At 52.8% G+C, this 17,221-nt stretch overlaps 1 protein-coding gene across 4 annotated transcripts in view; it reads left to right on the top strand.

Moving 5' to 3' along the window:
- Positions 1-15,258, top strand: part of LOC139232635 (phospholipase D1-like) — a 120,283-nt gene extending 105,025 nt beyond the window's left edge. For all 4 annotated transcript variants that reach the window (XM_070863073.1, XM_070863074.1, XM_070863072.1 and 1 more), the window contains 6 exons: positions 984-1,097; positions 2,906-2,955; positions 6,402-6,536; positions 9,665-9,818; positions 11,809-11,926; positions 13,906-15,258. In XM_070863073.1, the coding sequence (XP_070719174.1) occupies positions 984-1,097; positions 2,906-2,955; positions 6,402-6,536; positions 9,665-9,818; positions 11,809-11,926; positions 13,906-14,130 (796 nt within the window). In that variant the 3' untranslated portion in view covers positions 14,131-15,258. The remainder of the gene's footprint in view (positions 1-983; positions 1,098-2,905; positions 2,956-6,401; positions 6,537-9,664; positions 9,819-11,808; positions 11,927-13,905) is intronic.
- The last annotated feature ends 1,963 nt before the right edge of the window (positions 15,259-17,221 follow it).

Below are 17,221 nucleotides of genomic sequence, written 5' to 3'. Positions count from 1 at the left end.
TTCCCTCTTGGGGCGCTAACGTTGGCGGAAGCCTCAGCAGTGTTGCATCCTGGGCCGTTCAGCGCTGCTGCGTACAAAGGGGAAGAACCGTCGCTGCAGGCTCGGCAAATAACGGTTCACCGACCGGGATCCCTGGGGACTCCCGGTGAGCGAGGGACCCCCGCGGTCAGCCTGACTACCGCGGACAGGGATTCCCGCGAAGGAATCGGACCTCCACGTCGGAAACCCCCGAGGCAAGTTTATTTTTATTTACTGACCCCGGCCACCTGGCCTGTAACCGTCGCCCCCGGCAACAGCCGGCTGCCTGACCCGCGCCTCCTGCCACTGCCGGTGTTATCGCCCGGCGTCGCTGCAGGCGGGCGGGCCGGGGGGGGGGGGAGTAAGAAGGTGGGGAGTGAATCTCGCCGCTAACGGGGCGATGCACGCCGGTGATGACGTCACCATCTCTGGGCGCAGGGCATCGGGGCGCAACGCTGTACCGCCGCCGCTAAACGCCCGCCCAATATGGCGGGGCGAGTCATCATCATCATCACCGCCGCGAACGCATCCGTGCCCCATTAGCGCCCCCTGGGGGTGCTAATGTGAGGCGCAAGTGCACCGAAGTACTGGGGTTTGCTTCTAATCTTCTCTCGAGACTGTGGAGCTTAACGTTCTCGAGTGTTCTCCTCTCGTAGCTTGTCCCTGTTCCATTTTCGGAGCAAGAATGGAGGCCAGGATTGACTGAACCATCTTCTGATCTACTGGAGGCTTCCCGTTGGAGAAGTATCTCATTTTCGGTCACCAATTCGGTAAACCCTGCACTTGTGGACTGCTGCCCAAGCAGCCCCATCCACCTGCTCTGTGGCTCACTGTCTTGGTCCCACCAGGAGGATTAGGAGGAGGCCAATTCACGTGTGTCGTTCCAAAATGGCCGTCTCCTGATTATTTATTTATTTATTTATTTATTTATTTATTTATTTATTTGTGTCTTTCCATTTCTCCAGAGCCAAGAAGAATTACCGTGTCTACATTGTCATTCCCCTGCTGCCCGGCTTTCAAGGAGACTTGTCCACTGGCGGCGGGAATTCCATCCAGACCATCCTGCACTTCACATTCCGGTAAGCCCCCTTCTCCCGGACCGCCCGGGGTGTCGATCCATCTCTGCCTCGCATGTGGAGGGGGGGGCGACTCTACGGGGAAATTGGGTATCGCGCCCCGCTGGAGGCGGTAACAGTCGGGAGCGCACGAGACTGAGCGGCAGGCGCTGAAGTCCCGCCCGCGCCCCCCCCCCCCCCCCCACCCCCTCTGATATTTCGGGTCACTGTGCCACCCCTCCACCCCCCCCCCCCCCCCCCCCCGGAAGGAGATGGAGCGTTAAATCAAGCGCTGGGCCGCTAACGGGGCGCGCGCCTCGGCAGTGCTGGACCCTCGAGTCAGCGGGATCCCCTCCCTCCCTCCCTCAATGGCGACGGCTGTCCACTCCGCAAGGTAAAGAGGGGGCCGATCTGGACACCCCTCCGGGGAGTGGGGGCTCCACGCAATCATAACATAAGAAATAGGAGCAGGAGTCGGCCATTCGGCCCCTCGAGCCTGCTTCGCCATTTAATAAAATCATGGGCTGATCCGATCATGGACTCAACTCCACTTCCCTGCCCGCTCCCCATAACCCTTGACTCCCTTATTGCTCAAAAATCTGTCTTATCTCCGCCTTAAATATACTCAATGACCCAGCCTCCACAGCTCTCTGGGGCAGAGAATTCCACAGATTTACGACCCTCTGAGAGAAGAAATTCCTCCTCATCTCAGTTTTAAATGGGCGGCCCCTTATTTTGAGACTCTGCCCCCTCGTTCTAGGTTCCCCCAGGAGGGGAAACATCTTCTCTGCATCTACCCTGTCAAGCCCCCTCAATCTTTATATGTCTCAATAAGATCACCCCTCAATCTTCTGAACTCCAATGAGTAGAGGCCTAACCTGTTCAATCTTTCTACATATCACAACCCCCTCATCTCAGGAATCAACCTCATGAACCTCCTGAACTGCCTCCAATGCAAGTGTATCCCCCCTCAAATAAGGAGACCAAAACTGTACGCAGTACTCCAGGTGTGGTCTCAGTTGTAGATGAACGGCTGATGTCAAATTCAACGTACCCCCACCCCAGACACGCAGCCCCTCTTTCCCCCCCCCCCTCCTCCCCCCCCAACCACCACACCCGGAGATGAAGGTTAGACTGAGTAAAGTGTGCAGATATCTCGTCTCACATTGAACATTACAATTTCACTTCAGTGCGGCCAGTGTCTCACCTCCTGACTCCCCAAAGCCTCTCCACCATCTACAAGACACAAGTTAGGAGTGTGATGGAACACTCTCCACTTGCCTGGATGAGGTGCAGCTCCAACAACACTCACGAAGCTCAACACCACCCAGGACAAAGCAGCCGCTTGATCGACACGCTACCCACCACCTTCAACACTCACTCCCTCCACCACCGGTGCACCGTCTACAAGATGCACTGCAGCAACTCGCCAAGGCTTCTTCGGCAGCACCGCCCAAACCCGCGACCTCTACCCCCTAGAAGGACCAGGTCAGCAGGTGCATGGGAACACCACCACCTCCACGTTCCCCTCCCAGTCACACACCGTCCCGACTGGGAAATATATCGGCCGTTCCTTCATCGTCGCTGGGTCACAATCCTGGAACTCCCTCCCTAACAGCACTGTGGGAGCACCTTCACCACACGGGACTGCAGCGGTTCAAGGCGGCGGCTCACCACCACCTTCTCAAGGGGAAATTAGGGATGGGCAATAAATGCCGGCCTTGCCAGCGACGCCCACATCCCAGGAACAAATAAAAAATAAAAAAATAACTTTTTTTTTCCATGAATTTTACTACTAACTAAAATTTTCTTTAAAAATTTCCTTTCTCCAGGTCCATGTGTAGAGGCGAATATTCAATAGTTGAACGTTTAAAAAAAGATAGTAAGTATTTTTGTTCTGTTTCCTGTCAAACAGCGCTGTAACTATCTGGGTGCGAGCTGCTCCCACGCCATGTGTGACTCCAGCTGAGTCAAGCCAGCACCATGCAGTCGAGGGGTGGGATGTAAGTTGTCACAGCCCAACAGGAGGGATAGAGGCAGGCAGGCGGGCGATGGTGATGGAGGGTCAGATTGGTCAGTCTTTAACCATTTCTCCCACACCGTGAGATGTCTTTAGATACCCGCCTTACACGAGATGTTACCTCCCTAACATCGCCCGTCTCTGCCCCTGCCTCAGCTCATCCGCCGCTGAACCCTTCACCCGTGCCTTTGTTACCTCCAGACTTGACTATCCCAACACACTCCTGGCTGGCCTCCCACGTTCTACCCGACGTAAACTTGAGGTGATCCTAAACTCGGCTGCCTCGTGTCCTAACTCGCACCGAGTCCCGCTCACCCATCACCCCATGTGCTCGCTGTCCCCGTGTCCTAACTCTCACCGAGTCCCGCTCACCCATCACCCCATGTGCTCGCTGTCCCCGTGTCCTAACTCGCACCGGGTCCCGCTCACCCATCACCCCCTGTGCTCGCTGTCCCCGTGTCCTAACTCGCACCGAGTCCCACTCACCCATCACCCCCTGTGCTCGCTGTCCCCGTGTCCTAACTCGCACCGGGTCCCGCTCACCCATCACCCCCTGTGCTCGCTGTCCCCGTGTCCTAACTCGCACCGAGTCCCGCTCACCTATCACCCCCTGTGCTCACTGTCCCCGTGTCCTAACTCGCACCGGGTCCCGCTCACCCATCACCCCCTGTGCTCGCTGTCCCCGTGTCCTAACTCGCACCGAGTCCCGCTCACCCATCACCCCCTGTGCTCGCTGCCCCGTGTCCTAACTCGCACCGAGTCCCGCTCACCTATCACCCCCTGTGCTCGCTGTCCCCGTGTCCTAACTCGCACTGGGTCCCGCTCATCCATCACCCCCCATGCTCGCTGCCCCATGTCCTAACTCACATCCAGACCCACTCACCCATCATCCCCTGTGCTTTCTGACCTAGATTGGCACCCGGTTAAGCAACTCCTCGATTTCAAAATTCTCATCCTTGTTTCGAAACATAGACATAGAAAAGTAGGTGCAGGAATAAGCCATTCAGCCCTTGAACCTGCACCGCCATTCAATAAGATCATGGCTGATCATTCCTTCAGTACCCCTTTCCTGCTTTCTCTCCACACCCCTTGATCCCCTTAACTAAGAGCCATATCTAAATCGCTCCATGGCCCTCGCCCCTCCCTATCTCTGTAATCTCCTCCAGCCCCACAACCCCCCGAGATGTCTGCGCTCCTCTAATTCTGCCCTCCTGCACATCCCTGATTATAATCCCTCAACCATTAGTGGCCGTGCCTTCTGTTGCCTGGGCCCCAAGCTCCGGAACTCCCTCCCTAAACCTCTCTACCTCTCTTTCCTCCTTCAAGATGCTCCTTAAAACCTACCTCTTTGATCCAGGTTTTGGTCACCTGCGCTAATTTCTCCTTGTATGGCTCGGTGTAAATCTGTACGCTCATAATACCCCTGTGAAGCACTTTGGGACATTTCACTATGTTAAAGGCGCTATATAAATACAAGTGATTGTTGTTGAGCAAACCATCCACTGCTTTAGAGGGGGCACTTTCATGCCGTTTTGTGCTGGGTCAAAATCGGAAGCGTTCTCGATGGGGTCATTGGCCCGGAATTTGCGGAGGGTAATAACAGTGAATGAACAGCATTGGCCGTTCTGACCCCTTTGAAATTGACTGCAACTTCAGGATGTAGCGCCTGTGCATACCAACGTGGAAATCCTGATGTTGTGGTCAATCATTCACTGCTCCGACACTGGCTGTGCTGTGCGCCCCCCCCTGCCCCCCACAGTCGACAATCAGTGTAATCAATGACACGGACAAACACTTGGGGGCGGGATTTTTGGTTGTCGAACGTCTCAATTAGCGGCCAGAGGTTACTGACCGGACCCCACTAAAAGTCAGACCTTGTTGGATTTGGTACAACTTGGGTTTTAACAGTGTCATCATCATCATAGGCAGTCCCTCGAACCAGGATGACTTGCTTCCACGAGTTCACAGATGTTTCAATGAAGGACCCGATGTTTCAGGTCCTGAACTCCAGTTGAGGGGGTGGAAGATGCCTGTGGGTGGATGTTTTTTAACGTGGGGTGACCGTTGCACACCAGCCACCACACGGGCTTGACAGAGCGAGGTCTTGGTCCAGTGGCAAGGGTTAACCAGGACGGCTGGAGACCTCTGCTGCACGGACCTAGAGCGCGCACATATCGCACAGTGTGGGCTGGGCCCGTGCTGCCCCTGGGCCCTCGCCTCTTCTGGGCCCCGTGTCCTCATTCGCCGCTCCTCCGCCACGATCTCTTGCCACTCCTCCGCCACAACCATTCACCGCATCTCTGCCACGATCTCGCGCCGCTCCTCCGCCAAACATTCGCCTCACCTCCGCCACAAACTCTCGCCGCTCATCTGCCCCGACCTTCCTACTCCGCTGTACCTGGGCCCTGCCGATGTTCCTGCCCACGCTCCAAAACAGCGACCAGGGTTTTGATGACGTCACCCAGTCGCCCATCTCAAAATTGTCGCACACTTGGAACAGCTCGCGCTGGAGGTTGAAGTGGTCTGCCACTCCAGCTCTTGTAGCCCGACCTGCGGAGCTGTTCTCTCACAGCATACTGACTGCTAAACCAACATTATGGCCCTGAAAAACTGATTTTAATTTTGTGGAGTGTCACATTTCTCCATTTTAATAAAAATTGAAATTCTTTCGTAACTTTAAAAACCGTTTGTTCATCTTTATTTCAGGTTTGCCTTTTTACCCCATGTGAGAGTCCCAATCTTTGTTTTGCTCTCTCTATTATTTTTCTTTAATTTTCGATTCAAAGGAGCTTACTCACTTCCTGGTTCTCGGTCTGTGAGCATTTGGAGCTTTGATTGGCTGCGTAGACAGCTTGCTGACATCACAGCAGCTCGCGTTGGGGATTCCCCATTAACTTGCGCCGATTTCAACTGCGCGTCGGAATAGCCGAGTTCTGGCCACAGATGGCGAGATCTTTGTGGGAAGCTGAATTCGGGGTCAGCGAAGAATTCATTGGCTTCACCATTGATCACAAACCGAGGCCCCGTCTGCTCTCAGGTGGACGTAAAAGATCCCACGGCCACGATTTCGAAGAAGTGCAGGGGGCGTTATCCCCGGTGTCCTGGGATCAATGTTTATCCCTCAACCAACATCAGTAAAAACAGACGATCTTGGGGGTCATTATCACATTGATGTGTGTGGGAGCTTGCTGTGCGCAAATTGGCGTTTCCCACATTACAACAGTGACTACAAAATTTGCTGTAAAGTGCTTTGAGACGTCTAGTGGTCGTGTAAGGCGCTACATTAATGCACGTCTTCCTTTCTTCAGTGGGGAGCGAGTGGGTGAACTATATCTCGTTCGGCGGGCTGAGAACGCACGCTGAGCTCGACAACAGCCCGGTGTCGGAGCTGATCTACATCCACAGCAAGATGCTGATCGCCGATGACCGACAAGTCATCATTGGTGAGGACCGAAGAGTCGCGCGATTCTGAGTGCTTAAAATCTCCAGCTGAATATTCGCTGGAACCATTCGAAAGGGAGCTGCCTGGGACCCTGAGTGCTGGGACCCCAACTATTTACAATCTATATCAATGACTTGGATGAAGGGACCGAGTGTAATGTAGCCAAGTTTGCTGATGATGCAAATATAGGTGGGAAAGTAAATTGTGGGGAGGACACAAAAAATCTGCAAAGGGTTATAGACAGGCTAAGTGAGTGGGCAAAAAATTTGAGATGTGGAGTATAATGTGGGAAAATGTGAGGTTATCCACTTTGGCAGAAATAACAGAAAAGCAAGTTATTATTTAAATGGAGAAAAATTGCAAAGTGCTGCAGTACATAAGGACCTGGGGGGGGGGTTCCTTGTGCATGAAACACAAAAGGTTAGTATGCAGGTACAGCAAGTGATCAGGAAGGCCAATGGAATGTTGACCTTTATTGCAAGGGGGACAGAGTATAAAAGCAGAGAAGTCCTGCTACAACTGTACAGGTTATTGGTGAGGCCACACCTGGAGTACTGCGTGCAGTTTTGGTCTCCATATTTAAGGAAGGATCATCATAGGCAGTCCCTCGGAATCGAGGAAGACTTGCTTCCACTCTTAAAATGAGTCCTTCGGTGGCTGAACAGTCCAATAAGAGTCCAAACAGTCCCTGTCACAGGTGGGACAGATATATCGTTGAGGGTAAGGGTGGGTGGGACTGGTTTGCTGCATGCTCCTTCCGCTGCCTGCGCTTGGTTTCCGCATGCTCTCGGCGATGAGAGAAAGGATATACTTGCATTGGAGACTGTTCAGAGAAGGTTCACTCGGTTGATTCCGGAGATGAAGGGGTTGACTTATGAAGATAGGTTGAGTAGGTTGGGCTTATACACATTGGAGTTCAGAAGAATGAGAGGTGATCTTATCGAAACATATCAGATAATGAGGGGGCTCGACAAGGTAGATGCAGAGAGGATATTTCCACTCGTAGGGGAAACTAAAACTAGGGGACATAGTCTCAGAATAAAGGGCCGTCCATTTAAAACAGAGATGTTTCTTCTGAGGGTTGAAAATCTGTGGAGTTCTCTGCCCCAGAGAGCTGTGAAGGCTGGGTCATTGATTATATTTAAGGTGGAGATAGACAGATTTTGGAGCGATAAGGGAATAAAGGATTATGGGGAGCGGGCGGGGAAGTGGAGCTGAGTCTATGATCTTATTGAATGGCGGAGCAGGCTCGAGGGGCCGAATGGCCGACTCCTGCTCCTATTTCTTATGTTCCTGTGTGTTGTGAAGTTCTCTACCTAATAGAAGGTGTGGTACCTACAGGGTACGGTAGCATCATGCTAACATCACTGGATTAGTAATCCAGAGGTCTGGACTAATGGTTCAAATCCCACCACGGCAGCTGAGGAATTTAAATTCAGTTAATTAAATAAATCTGGAATTAAAATGATCGCGTTAGTAATGGTGTCAGGAAAAACCCCACCTAGTTAAATCTGCCGCCCTTACCTGTTGTGGCCAATATGTGACTCCTGACGCACAGTAATGTGGTTGAATCTTAACTGCCCTCTGAAATGGCCCAGCGAGACACTCCATTGTACCAAAACCAGTACGACAAAGTCAGCACTGTGTGGGAGCACCTTCACCACACGGACTGCAGCGGTTCAAGAAGGAGGCTCACCACCATCTTCTCGAGGGGCGATTAGGGATGGGCAATAAATGCTGGGCTTGGCAGTGATGCCCTCATCCGGGAACGAAGATACATATTTTTTAAAAGGTGGATTAGTCGCTGTGTTCTCCTGGACCCAGCTTGGTCTCCGTGGTGGATCAGGGAAATTTGGAAAAACTCTCGCCCACAAAATGCTGTTGAGGCTGATGGCCAGTTGATGATTCTCAAAGCTAGTGCGGTTAGGTAAGGGTTACGGAACCAAGGCGGGTAAATGGCGTTAAGATACAGATCAGCCCGTGATCTCATTGAATGGCGGAACAGGCTCGAATGGTCTATCCATGTTTCGATGGAGATTAATTTCCCTCATTGTCAGCCGCGGCTCAGTGGGCAGCACACTCCCTTGAGCCTGAAGTTTGTGGGTTCAAGTCCCACTCCAGGGACTCGAGCACAAAATTCTAGGCCAAAGCTCCCAGTGCAGTGCTGAGGGAGCGCCGCGCTGTCGGAGGGGCAGTGCTGAGGGAGCGCCGCGCTGTCGGAGGGGCAGTGCTGAGGGAGCGCCGCGCTGTCGGAGGGGCAGTGCTGAGGGAGCGCCGCGCTGTCGGAGGGGCAGTGCTGAGGGAGCGCCGCGCTGTCGGAGGGGCAGTGCTGAGGGAGCGCCGCACTGTCGGAGGGGCAGTGCTGAGGGAGCGCCGCACTGTCGGAGGGGCAGTACTGAGGGAGCGCCGCACTGTCGGAGGGGCAGTACTGAGGGAGCACCATACTGTCGAAGGTCCCTCTTTCGGATGAGACGTTAAACCGAGGCCCCGTCTGCTGTCTCGGGTGGATGTAAAAGATCCCATGGCACTATTTCGAAGAAGAGCAGGGAGGGGAGTTAACCCTGGGGCCAATATATATCCCTCAACCCACATCACTAAAAGCAGATTATCTGGGTCATTATCACATTGCTGTGTGTGGGAGCTTGCTGTGCGCAAATTGGCTGCCGCGTTTCCCACATTACAACAGTGACTACACTCCCAAAAAGTACTTCATTGGCTGTAAAGCACTTTGGGACGTCCGGTGGTCGTGAAAGGCGCTATATAAATCCAAGTCTTCTTAATGTCCTTTAGAGAAGAAATTAATGTTTCATCCGAAAGCTGGCAACTCCGACAGTGCGACGCTCCCTCAACACTGCATTGGGAGTAGCCTAGATTTATGTGCTCCAGTCCCTGGAGTGGGATTCGAACCCACGACTTTTTGAGTCAGAGACAAGAGAGCTACCCACTGAGCCACGGCTGACACTGTAGGGTTGGGGGGGGACGATGGTGCATGTGTGTGTGTGTGTGTGTTGTGCACGTGTGTGCAGGATCGATGAGCCAGCCGCTATTTTCTCCTGTCCCCTCGTTCCAGACCCGTGTGATTCCCTTCGCCTCCCAGCTAACGCTGCTGCCCTTCCTTCCCTGGCTCAGGCTCCGCAAACATCAACGACCGCAGCATGCTGGGTAAGCGGGACAGCGAGATGGCCGTTCTGGTGGAAGATAGCGAGATGGTGACGTCCGTCATGGATGGCGAAGAGTACCAGGCCGGGCGTTTTGCCCACCATCTCCGACTTCAGTGTTTCAAGTATGTTTGATAACTCGCCTTTCCTCGACGTAGTCCGTGATCTAGAGCAGGGTTGTCCGTGTCGGTGATTTCCCCCACCCCTGTCGCAACTGCTCTTGAGGTCTCTGCAGCATTTGTCCGAGTGTGATACCAAGCAGCCAAACACCTCCATTCAGTCCGCAAGCGTGACCCCAAGCTCCCGGTTGCCTGTCACTTTAATTCTCCACTCCACTCCCACTCTGAACTCTCTGTCCTCGGCCTCCGACACTGTTCCAACGCAGCTCAACGCAAGCTCGAGGAACAGCACCTCGTCTTTCGTTCAGGCACTTTACAGCCTTCAGGACTCAACATAGAGTTCAGCAATTTCAGGGCATATCCTCTGCCAATCTTTTGGTTCCCTCTTCCCCCACCCCCCGATCTTATGCTTTTTATTTCTTTGTTTCCAATGGCAGCTGTTTATTATCCTGCCATTCACACCCTATCTCGACTAATCTTTTTCTAACTCCTGCCATTACCATTTCAATTCGGCCCATCATCCCCTTTTGTCTCTCTAATCTCTCCTGTCTTCCACCCTGTCACCGACCTTCCCTTTTGTTCTTTCCTCCCCCCCCACCCTTCAGTGTTCTTTTCGAACATTCGCCAGTTCTGACGAAGGGTCATCGACCCGAAACATTAACTCTGTCTCTCTCTCTCTCTCTCTCTCCGCAGATGATGCCCGACCCGCTGAGTATTTCCAGCATTTTCTGTTTTTATTTCAGGTTCCAGCGGCTGCAGTGTTTTTGCTTTTGCCCTATAAAGTCAGTGGGGATCAGAGCGGGGGAATCCCTCCACTGGCTGGAGTCACGCCCAGGACAGAGGCCATGGGGGGGACCAGTCACCTCGGCCCCGAGACTTCACTGCAAGAGTTCCTCAGTGCAGCGTTCTCAACCCAACTCTCTTCAGCTGTCGCCTGTCACTTTAATTCTGCGTTCCACTCCCACTCTGACCTCCGTCCTCGCCTCCAACACTCTTCCAACGACGCTCGAGGAACATCACCTCATCTTTCGTTTAGGCACTTTACAGCCTTCTGCACTCAACATAGAGTTCAACAATTTCAGACCATAATCTCTGCAGCGATATATTTTCTGTTGATGATTCTGCCATTTACATTTACATCCTCTCTAGACTCATCTTTTGTTTCTTAACTTGTCCCGTTACCATCTCCTTTTGCACCCTCATCCCTTTTCTCTCTCTCATCTCTCCTGCCTTCCACCCTATCACAGACCTTCCCTTTTGTTCATTCTTCCCCCTCCCCCCATTTCCCTGACCCTACATTTGCTCATAAACCTGTCACCTCTCTATCTTTTTCCAGTTCTGAGAAAAGGGTCACAGACCCGAAACATTAACTCTGTCTCTCTCTCCGCAGATGCTGCCTGACCTGCTGGGTGTTTCCGGCATTTTCTGTTTTTACTTCCGATTTCCAGAATCCGCAGTGTGTTCCTTTTTTTGCATCTCCAGCTGCTTCCTCGTTGACATTCCGGCCATCGTAAGGTCAGAAGCGGGGTGTGACCTCTACCGCTGAGAAGGACAAGGGCAGCAGGCGCATGGGAACACCACCACCTCCACGTTCCCCTCTGTGTCTGACACCATCTCGAGTTGGGAATATATCGGCCGTTCCTTCATGGTCGCTGGGTCACAATCCTGGAACTCCCTCCCTAACAGCACTGTGGGAGCACCTTCACCACACGGGACTGCAGCGGTTCAAGAAGGCGGCTCACCACCACCTTCTCAAGGGGCAATTAGGGAAGGGCAATAAATGCCGGCCCTGCCAGCAATGCCCACAATCCAGAACGAATAAAAAAAAATCAAAAATGAGGGGCGTGTTTGGGAGGATTGCTGCACACACTGGTGTGTGAGGGGGCCTGATGTAACGTTAGCAGAAGCAAATATCATTAACTTGAGCACTTTATGGATTGTATGTCCATCATCTTCCCGGTACTGTCCGATTCACTATTTCTCTCTCTCTCCATAGGATCCACCTTGGACTATCTGATGACCAGGTGGCTGATATTCAGGACCCGGTTAGTGACCGGTGTTTCCAGGAGATCTGGAATGCCACTGCAACCACGAATGCGACGATTTTTGACCAGGTGGGTAACATTGCCAGTCCCTGCATCTACCGTACATCTTCACGTGCCAGTAATATCGGTGTAGGGTCTGGTGGGCCTTCTTAAGAGCATAAGAAATAGGAGCAGGAGTCAGCCATTCGGCCCCTTGAGCCTGCTCCGCCATTCAATAAGGCCATGGCTGATCTGATCATGGACTCAGATCCACTTCCCCGCCCGTTCCCTATAACCCTTGACTCCCTTATCACTCAAAAAATCTGTCTATCTCCATCTTGAATATGTTCAATGACCCAGCCTCCACAGCTCTCTGGGGCAGAGAATTCCACAGATTCACAACCCTCAGAGAAGAAATTCCTCCTCATTTCCGTTTTAAATGGGCGACCCCTTATGCCCCCTAGTTCTAGATTCCCCCACAAGTGGAAACATCCTCTCTGCATCTACCCTGTCAAGCCCCCTCAGAATCTTATACGTTTCAATAAGTTCACCTCTCATTCTTCTAAACTCCAATGAGTACACAGGCTCAACCTTTCTTCATCGGCAACTCCCTCATCTCCAGAATCAACCGAGTGAACCTTCTCTGAACAGCCCCCAATGCAAGTATATCCTTCTTTAAATACGAGACCAAAACTGTACACAGTACTCCAGGTGTGGCCTCACCAATACTTTGGCCTAAGCTGTCGTTGATGCTGGAGAGGGTGCACGGGAGGTTAGAGAGCCTCGTGCACCAGCTGGGATGGAGGCGAGGTTGTGGGGGGGGGGGGGGGGGACAATTGTCACAATGATGGCCTTCCAAAGCGGGACAGAAGCTAAGCAAAGTTCCTTATCTTGTTGGGACGTCATTTATTACTGGGGGGAGGAGGTGGGGTGAGAGTTTGTGGAGGGGGATAAATCTCTTTCCATTCCTCTCGAACAATATTTGAAGCACCTCTGCAGTTCTGTTTTTAAAAAAAAAACAGTGGAGTTCGTTTGTGGGATCAGTTCAATGGGGGGGAGGGGGGGAGAAATTCTGTAGCGCCCCGTGTGACAACCGTCGAGCGCAGAAGTCCCGCCCCCAACCCATAGTGGGGGTTACCGCCCTCGGGGGGGCAAGTGGAACACCTAACTATGGCGCTGTGCTTGCTCAGTGAGGGTGGGAGCAGAGCGTAAAGGTTCCGTGAAATTCGCAGTGCTACGTGTCGAAAGGACCCTTCCCTTCGTCAAAGCGGAGGGCCAAGCTGCCCCGCTCTCGCGGACGGGACACTGGGCCATCCCCGGAGCAGCGGGGTGCCGCGGCGCACGGACCGCGCGATCGAGGAGCGAGGTGGCCGCTGACAGTAGAGTCGGCCATTTTTCTTTGGTTCCGCTCCCCAGCGCCCCCTTTTAATTATCGCCCCGCCAGCGGCCTACAGCTATCGAGGGCATCACCCGCACCGACCTCGCGGGCCGCTGCCAAAGTTTCGCTCCGCGACGAAAGCGGGTTCACGGGAGGCACAAACATCCCGAATTTCCCGCCCCACCCCCCCACCCCCGCGTTTTTTTTTTCCAGCACTTTGCAGAAATGCGGCAGGGAGCGTGCTCGATTCAGATTGAGGTTTGATCCTCATTTCACGGAATCATAGAAATTGACAGCACGGAAGGAGGCCATTTCGGTCCATCGTGTCCGTGCCGGCCGACAAAGAGCCACCCAGCCTAATCCCACTTTCCAGCTCTCGGTCCGTAGCCCTGCAGGTTACGGCACTTCCGGTGCACCTCCAAATGTGGTGAGGGTTTCTGCCTCTACCACCCTTTCAGGCAGTGAGTTCCAGACCTCCACCACCCTCTGGGTGAAGACATTTCCCCTCAAGTCCCCTCTCAATTGCCGACCAATTACTTTAAATTTATGCCCCTCAGGTTGTTGACCATTTTTGAGCTATTTTTGCTAGCTCTTTCATAAAAGCCTTTTCTTGGTCTCCGCAATCATTTGGCGAACTTCTGATTTTGATTATTTTCCTCCTCTCCGTAACCCCCCTCACCCCACAATTCAGGTGTTCAAGTGCCTCCCCTCGAATTCTGCTCCGAGCCTGGTGGAGTTGCGGGAGTTTGTGTCCACGCCTGGTCTGGTGACCGAGAACCCCGAGGAAGCCCGGGAGAGGCTGAAGGGCATCCACGGGATCTTGGTGAAGTACCCACTCTTCTTCCTGAGCGAGGAGTATCTCCTGCCCCCACTCCGCAGTAAAGAAGGAATGGTTCCGATTGAGGTCTGGACTTGATGGAGGAGCAGGGATGGCATTGAGCCGGCCAAAGTTTTGCTCCCAACAGTTAAGTTTGGCATCTTTGGACCAGTCTCTCGACTCTCAAACTTTGCGACTCTCAAACTTTTCATTCAGTGTTGTTTTTTGATGACCCATCTCGGCTGCCAAATGGAGGATCGTTTGTGGATTAATGGACGGACGGGAGTCGGTGACCAGACTGTTGACACGACATCACATGATTGGAATGGCTTCCTTGGCTTGGAATTAAACTGGTGAGATCAGGCGAGTCTTTTAGATAAAGTTCCTGGATGTCTTGTGCCGTGCAGAAGACTTTAGAATCCTAGCCGGAAGCCCTCTGGTTGCTCCGAGGCTGCTGTGGGACTGCTGCGAGACTCCCGTACCTCGGCATCATCTCAACTCCTGACTTTCCTGCCGCTTGCTGGTTTCCAGGGTCGCTTTTTGCTTGAACCTACGTACGCTTTTAACTTCTTAATTACAGGACGCACCTCGAGCCGACTGGGTCACACGGAGCACTGCCGCCAGGAATTCTTCACACTCGCCTCGGCGACTGAGATCTTCGGCAAACTCTGGTCTCGCCTCGGATTTCAGATGAAAGGGGCTTGGTTTGTTGGACACTGCAGGGTTTGGGATCTTGCCAATATGAACTTTTTGAAATGTCACCGTGTATCAATCACCAGGCTGATGGGATGCTCAAGTCTGCTGTCTTCCACTCATGTTAGCTAATCGCACTGCCATTTTGTGACACAGAAGTATCTTTGAGAACAGGGTGTGTTTTAGTTAGCCCGCAACACCGTAAAAGTAGTTAAGTGTCCGCTGTGGCTCAGTGGGCAGCACAGTCGCCTCTCTGAGTCAGAAGGTTGTGGGTTCAAGTCCCACTCCAGGGACTGGAGCACATAAATCCAGGCTGATACTCCCAGTGGGGTGCTGCACTGTTGGAGGTGCCGTCTTTCAGATGTGCTGTTAAACCACTCACTCGGGTGCATGTAAAAGATCGCATGGCATTATTTCGAAGAAGAGCAGGGGAGTTCTCCCTGGTGTCTGGGGTCAATCAACACCACAAAAACGGAATATCTGGGTCATTATCACATTGCTGTTTGTGGGAGCTTGCTGTGTGCAAATTGGCTGCTGCGTTTCCCGCATTACGAGAGTGACTACACTCCAAAAGTAATTCATTGGGACGTCCTGCGGTTGTGCGAGATGCTATATAAATGCAAATTCGAGTTTGGGTTTGAAGGCACCATGAAATGAACACATTCAGGGAAGGAATCTTATTCACAACCAATATGGCAGGAGCTTTTTGTAGTTACATTTCAATAAAGGATGATTAGTGGTGATTAGAACAGGGTACACAACACATTAATAAGACTGGTGGAGTTTAGAATGAGGAGCACTGTTACCACTTGTGGCTTGTTCATACATTGCCTGCGAAAGAAATAAAGATTTATATAGCGCCCATCACAATCTCAGGATGTCCCAAAGTGCTTTACAGCCCGTGAAGTACTGTTGGAGTGCAGTCACTGTTGTAATGTGGGAAACGCGGCATCCGATTTGCGCACAGCAAGCTCCCACACACAGCAATGTGATAGTGACCAGATAATCTGTTTTTAGTGATGTTGAGGGATGAATATTGGCCCCAGGACACCGGGGCGAACTTTCCCCAACCCTGCTCTTCTTCGCAACAGGAACCGTGGGGTCTTTCACGTCCACCCGAGAGGGCAGATCTCGGGTTTTAACGGCACCTCCGACAGGGCGGCGCTCCCTCAGCACTAGCACCGGGCGTGTTGGCAAGAGGCGAGAGTGCGACCCGCAGAGCCGTGACTGACCCAGCTCTCCCTCCCGATGGTGAAGCAGGTTGGGTTCTGTCCAGCGTGTCTCCATTGACCGAGCGAGATCAGGCCCTCGCTGCGTGAGACAGCCGTGCCTTACCCTTCCAATGTGTGCCATTCCTCTCCGTGACCTGTGACCTGCTGCCATTTTGTTTCTGTCTTTCAAATAAACACGTGGTTTTTTTTGTACAATCGGTTGAGTTGCGTGTTTTTATTTCGATCCAAGCTCCTTGCCTCCAGACCAATGGGAAACGTCCGATTTGAAACTTGTGATTTACTGCCAGGGGGTATTAAAGGAGATGGCCACAGGGTTATACAATGATACAGCACAGAAGGAGGCCATTCGGCCCATCATGTCGGCTCTTGGAAAGAGCAATTAGTTTCCACCCCGCTCATTCCCCCTGACTTTTAGTGGGGTATTTAACAACGATATGGCCGGGGAAAAGCCCCAGGGTGGAGAAATTCGTCCATGCCTCATTTGGGGCGGTAACCCAGGCGGGGCGCTAAACCAGCCGTTGCACACCAGAGCTGGGGGGGGCGGCCATAACAAAAAGTATTTATCCAGTTCCCCGTTTTGAAAGTCACTCTTGAATCTGCTCCCACCGTCCTTTCAGGCAGCGCGTTCCCGATCACAACAACTCGCTGTGTAAAATACTTTCTTCTCGCCTTTACCCCACCCTGCGCCCCGACTCTTGCCGATTATCATCAATCTGTGTCCCCTGGTTACCAAACCGTTTCTCCTTATTTACTCTCTTTTTTAATTTATGCGTTTACGGGATGTGGGCCTCGCTGGCAAGGCCGGCATTTATTGCCCATTCCTAATTGCCCCTCGAGAAGGTGGTGGTGAGCCGCCGCCTTGAACCGCTGCAGTCCCGTGTGGTGAAGGTGCTCCCACACCGTGCTGACTTTGCCGTCGCGGGTTTGATACAACTGAGTGTCTCGTTGGGCCATTTCAGAGGGGCAGTTAAGAGTCAACCACATCGCTGTGGGTCTGGAGTCACATATAGATCACATATCGGCATGGCGGCCCCGACCTGCAAGGACCATCAGCGGGTCGGGGCCTTCGAAGGAGCAGAACCGCTTCACGGTACAGCGCGAGCTGGAGAGCGACGGCTGCGAAGAGAACGACTGGTTTGGACGTCACCAAGATCCAGGTCGCTGATTGGAGCACGGGCAGATACAGCAGGAACGGTGAGGTTGGGGCGAAGGAGCGGCAAGAGATTTCAGAGAGATGTGATCGGGGCCCAGGAGAGGCGTGAGTT

This window comes from Pristiophorus japonicus, chromosome 20 (genome assembly GCF_044704955.1).
Source record: "Pristiophorus japonicus isolate sPriJap1 chromosome 20, sPriJap1.hap1, whole genome shotgun sequence".
In the NCBI taxonomy this organism is placed as follows: Eukaryota; Metazoa; Chordata; class Chondrichthyes; family Pristiophoridae; genus Pristiophorus; species Pristiophorus japonicus.
This window is presented reverse-complemented; position numbering and strand designations above follow the sequence as displayed.